This window comes from Mizuhopecten yessoensis, unplaced genomic scaffold, assembly GCF_002113885.1.
Source record: "Mizuhopecten yessoensis strain PY_sf001 unplaced genomic scaffold, ASM211388v2 scaffold715439, whole genome shotgun sequence".
Lineage (NCBI taxonomy): Eukaryota > Metazoa > Mollusca > Bivalvia > Pectinida > Pectinidae > Mizuhopecten > Mizuhopecten yessoensis.
The window spans coordinates 9280-15356 of record NW_018479618.1 but is presented as its reverse complement, the minus strand read 5'-3'; the positions used below and the strand labels follow the sequence as shown (position 1 = coordinate 15356).

The window sequence follows — 6077 nt, the reverse complement described above, 5'->3', positions numbered from 1 at the left end:
TATAGACATTACTACACGTTATAACGGTGATACAGTAGTTATATATATGTTAAATGGATACAGGTGTTTATAGGTTTAGTTCTACCTTTGAGTAGAAGTAACAGTAAACAATCTGAAGTCATATAGGAATGGTCCCTTATAATTGAATACCCGTGTCATGTACTGAGTGACCCGTACCATAAAATAATTGACGTTAATTGGTTGATTTCCATATAAGGCAGTGGTGCATATGATTGATGGACATTTGCCGGCCTGAGGATAAACATCACTAAGTCATTGCACTAAATAGATCCCCTCGCGTAATCTGCTCTGTGGACCTCCATAATAAATAAGTTCTTTTTTTTATCACAGTTTTCATCTGTTTTCTCTGTATTTTTGGTGAGTAGTCAAAGGCATTGTGATTGTGTACATAACGTTTACATACATATATAAAGATGTTTTCAAAAACGAATTATGGAGGGCATTAATGAATAGCATTGTGTGTTTGCCGTTGAGCATACAGAACCGACCAGCACGGCCATTGTTAGTCCGTAAACATAACTAGCGATCCTTAGCTTGCCCGACTTTCTCAAATTACCTGCCATTCATGAATGCGTTCTACCTTGGCTTAACTCGCGTTCTCATTCCTGTCCCCAGACTGGGTCGATACCCACCGGAAAGTAACACTTTATCCATCAATAGCAGTTGGAGGTCTCCATCCTTAATGAATGGTGGTCTTTGGTACTGCTTACAGAAAACGTAAACACATTTGCACCTTCATCTTGGTGCAAGACGAACATCCGTGTTACAAGTCCGGGTGCGTTACTTTACACATTGGGAATCCGAGTTCAACTTCGGTGTCAATGATGGAGACGTTACACGACGGTCAATTGTCTTCGGAGACGTTACACGACGGTCATTTGTCTTCGGAGACATTACACGGCGGTCATTTGTCTTCGGAGACGTTAAACGGCGGTCATTTGTCTTCGGAGACGTTACACGACGGTCATTTGTCTTCGGAGACGTTGCACGACGGTCATTTGTCTTCGGAGACGTTATACGACGGTCATTTGCCTTCGGAGACGTTACACGACGGTCATTTGTCTTCAGAGACGTTACACGGCGGTCATGTGTCTTCGGAGACGTTACACGACGGTCATTTGTCCTCGGAGACGTTACACGACGGTCATTTGTCTTCGGAGACGTTATACAACGGTCATTTGTCTTCGGAGACGTTACACGATGGTCATTTGTATTCGGAGACGTTACAAGATGGTCTTTTGTCCTCGGAGACGTTACACGGCGGTCATTTGTCTTCGAAGACGTTACACGACGGTCATTTGTCTTCGGAGACGTTACCCGGCGGTCATTTGTCTTCGGAGACGTTACACGACGGTCATTTATCTTCGGAGACGTTACACGATGGTCTTTTGTCTTCGGAGACGTTATACGACGGTCATTTGCCTTCGGAGACGTTACACGACAGTCATTTGTCTTCGGAGACGTTACACGATGGTCTTTTGTCTTCGGAGACGTTACACGACAGTCATTTGTCTTCAGAGACGTTACACGACAGTCATTTGTCCTCGGAGACGTTACACGACGGTCATTTGGCTTCGAAGACATTTCACGATGGTCTTTTGTCCTCGGAGACGTTACACGGCGGTCATTTGTCTTCGGAGACGTTACACGATGGTCTTTTGTCCTCGGAGACGTTACACGGCGGTCAGTTGTCTTCGGAGACGTTACACGACAGTCATTTGTCTTCGGAGACGTTAACGGCGGTCATTTGTCTTCGGAGACGTTACACGACGGTCTTTTGTCCTCGGAGACGTTATACAACGGTCATTTGTCTTCGGAGACGTTACACGACGGTCATTTGTCTTCGGAGACATTACACGATGGTCTATTTCCTCGGAGAAGTTACACGGCGGTCATTTGTCTTCGGAGACGTTACACGACGGTCATTTGTCTTCGGAGACGTTACACGACGGTCTTTTCTCCTCGGAGACGTTATACAGCGGTCATTTGTCTTCGGAGACGTTACACGACGGTCTTTTGTCCTCGGAGACGTTCTACAACGGTCATTTGTCTTCGGAGACGTTACACGACGGTCTTTTCTCCTCGGAGACGTTATACAGCGGTCATTTGTCTTCGGAGACGTTACACGACGGTCTTTTTTCCTCGGAGACGTTACACAGCAGTCATTTGTCTTCGGAGACGTTACACGACGGTCTTTTTTCCTCGGAGACGTTACACAGCAGTCATTTGTCTTCGGAGACGTTACACGACGGTCCTTTGTCTTCAGAGACGTTACAAGATGGTCTTTTGTCCTCGGAGACGTTACACAGCAGTCATTTGTCTTCGGAGACGTTACACGACGGTTATTTGTCTTCAGAGACGTTACAAGATGGTCTTTTGTCCTCGGAGACGTTACACAGCAGTCATTTGTCTTCGGAGACGTTACACGACGGTTATTTGTCTTCATAGACGTTACAAGATGGTCTTTTGTCCTCGGAGACGTTACACAGCAGTCATTTGTCTTCGGAGACGTTACACGACGGACATTTGTCTTCGGAGACATTACACGATGGTCTATTTCCTCGGAGAAGTTACATGGCGGTCATTTGTCTTCGGAGACGTTACACGACGGTCATTTGTCTTCGAAGACATTACACGATGGTCTTTTTCCTCGGAGACGTTACACGGCGGTCATTTGTCTTCGGAGACGTTACACGATGGTCTTTTGTCCTCGGAGACGTTACACGGCGGTCATTTGTCTTCGGAGACGTTATACGACGGTCATTTGTCTTCGGAGACGTTACACGACAGACATCCGTGAAACATTTATTTTAAATCCCGATTGAGCAGGGTTCCAATTAATCGCCCATTATGACGAATGTGGAACCCCGCGGAATCCCCCTCGCCCTCTCTGGAACATTGGAGAAACCCGACTGCAACACTTTTGATCTCTGCTTCTTCTCCTTTTTAGGGATGACTATTTTTATTTTGAAGGGGTAAAAGAAGGGGAGGAGAACTGCTTTTCATAAACCCTTTCTTACGTTTTCACGAACAAAAGATCTTAATACATTTTTTGATATGTATAAAAGCCCCTCCCAAACAAGTGCTCGTTCCCTTATATGGTCTTCCCTTCCGGTAGCGTCTCTATAATCACCTCTGATTTGTCCGTTGTATATTGTACCATTAGAAACCTCCGATTGGTTCGTTGTATCCCCAATCACTTCTGACTGGCCTGTTGTATCCCTCTACACACTGATTGGCCTGTTGTATCCCTATACACGGTGATTGGGTAGTTGTATCCCTATACACCCTGATTGGTCCGTTGTCATCGTATAAACCATTGATTGGCCCGTTGTAATCCTATACACGGTGATTGGTCCGTTGTATCTCTGCTTACCTCTGATTGATTTGTTTTATCCCTATATACACTGATTGGCCCGTTGTTTCCCTATTCACCCTGATTGGCCCGTTGTATCCATATACACACTGATTGGCCCGTTGTATCCCTATACCCATTGATTGACCCGTTGTCATCCTATAAACCATTGATTGGTCCGTTGTCTCCCGAAGCACTCCTGATTACATGTAGCCCTTTTTATCCATTTGTACCATTGGTTAGCCCGTTGTCGTCCTACACACTTCTGGTAAACCCGCTGTATATTGGGCAACCTCTGGTTAGCCAATGTCTCCCTAGGAACATGTACCTCTGGATAGCCCACTGTCTCCCTAGGTACATGTACCTCTGGAATGCCACTGTCTCCCTAGGTACATGTACCTCTGGTTAGCCACTGTTTCCCTAGGTACATGTACCTCTGGATAGACCACTGTCTCCCTAGGTACATGTACCTCTGGATAGCCCAATGTCTCCCTAGGTACATGTACCTCTGGAAAGCCACTGTCTCCCTAGGTATATGTACCTCTGGTTAGCCACTGTTTCCCTAGGTACATGTACCTCTGGATAGCCCAATGTCTCCCTAGGAACATGTGCCTCTGGATAGCCCACTGTCTCCCTAGGTACATGTACCTCTGGATTGCCCAATGTCTCCCTAGGTACATGTACCTCTGGATAGCCCAATGTCTCCCTAGGGACATGTACCTCTGGATAGCCCACTGTCTCCCTAGGAACATTTACCTCTGGAAAGCCACTGTCTCCCTAGGTACATGTACCTCTGGTTAGCCACTGTTTCCCTAGGTACATGTACCTCTGGATAGCCCAATGTCTCCCTAGGAACATGTGCCTCTGGATAGCCCACTGTCTCCCTAGGTACATGTACCTCTGGAATGCCACTGTCTCCCTAGGTACATGTACCTCTGGTTAGCGACTGTTTCCCTAGGTACATGTACCTCTGGATAGCGCACTGTCTCCCTAGGTACATGTACCTCTGGATAGCCCAATGTCTCCCTAGGGACATGTACCTCTGGATAGCCCACTGTCTCCCTAGGTACATGTACCTCTGGATTGCCCAATGTCTCCCTAGGTACATGTACCTCTGGAAAGCCACTGTCTCCCTAGGAACATGTACCTCTGGTTAGCCACTGTTTCCCTAGGTACATGTACCTCTGGATAGCCGATGTCTCCCTAGGTACATGTACATCTGGATAGCCCAATGTCTCCCTAGAAACCTTTGATTAGCTTGTTATTAGAATAATGTAACCAGTAGTTGGGGTGACATGTTGCCGTCTCCAGGAATGACATTTCTGTTAGTTGTAACTTTTTGATTGCCCGTGATTGTGATTTGTGGACATTGTCGACACATTCGAAGAAGTAATAACTCTTTAACAATTGTGTCCAACAATGAGAACAATCAATAAAGGTCGTATATGCAGGTCTGGCCAGGAACTAGGGCGATGTTGTAATCCATGATCAACCTACACAATACGGCGACTTCAGCGCTAGGAGGGGTGAAATAACTTTGGGTAGCCGTAGTGGGTATTTAGAAACGTGAAACGCCGAGGTAATAATGGCTACAGCGTCAAAGTATCCGTACGCGTATCTCAGGTAAATTCTTCGGAGTTGTTAATAATTAAGCTTTTTCATGTTTTGTGCCCGACAACGCGTACATTTAGCATTCATTTACATACATTTATAGGAAAATATTAGCTTAAATGTGTTCAATGTACGAGGACTACATTTCTTACATACATGCAGCTGGTCATTTAAGACAAGGTTTCCAATGATGGAATACCATGCAAGATTAATATAATTTTACCCCACCGTGGGGAAAAGACTAAAAATCCCCTCCCACAACGGGTACACTTCTTTAAAAGTCTAGTCCAAAGCTTTGACGAGGATCAAACATTTAAGAATCTTTCCCTGAGGGTCGAGATTTTCCCCAAAGTTAGGAATGATTATTTTTCTCCCACTTCAAAAGCGTTGATTGCATAGTTTCCAGCATTTGCCGTGATCTGCTATTGTTTGCGAGACGTAAATGATTTGTTGACGTGACGTTATACCCACTTATCTCTCTGTTGGGTGGTTTAGTTCCTACCCCCAAGTTGAAGAAAGATATTAATCTTACATGGGTTTGACTTCACAATGAAAACATAATGAGATGACGTCATGCCGAGGCAAGGTTTACATTATTTCAATCCAATCTGATGCATTTTATTTTCGAGTTAAAGTAATCTATATTCGCTAAATTTGGGTTTATTAACAATTTGAAGATTATTTATGAGTAAAAACGAAATTGTGATGCACTTTTTCAACGGTATAGATAATTTTAAAATTGGTTCAATATTAAAAAAGTTGGTAATTTGCCACAAGATGGCGACTACATTTGCAACAAGATGGCGACTAGAAATGTCCATAATATGTACAGAATATAAGCCGAGATTCTTTAACCAGGGTCGGAAATTTCTATCCTACATGATTTACATATGGGAGAGTTACTACTTAACCAAGAGGCGATGTTAAGGACATAACTCCCAAAGGTAGTTGAAAAACAATCTGCATTAGTAGATAGTGTGTCGTCGTACAAACTAATTAGGCATTCACCACAAAGTTCGTCATTTGATTATCCGTATTTATGCAACCATTCCCTGTAATATAGCTCATGTGCGTTCATTAAAAGGTGGGC

At 44.4% G+C, this 6077-nt stretch overlaps 1 protein-coding gene across 1 annotated transcript; it reads left to right on the top strand.

Moving 5' to 3' along the window:
• Nucleotides 1-845: 845 nt before the first annotated feature.
• On the top strand, nt 846-1704 carry LOC110441090 (sex-determining region Y protein-like; the record flags this gene model as incomplete). Its single annotated transcript, XM_021484191.1, has 1 exon — nt 846-1704. A coding segment is annotated over exon 1 (859 nt), but the record flags the coding sequence as incomplete, so codon positions are not given.
• Nucleotides 1705-6077: the final 4373 nt, after the last annotated feature.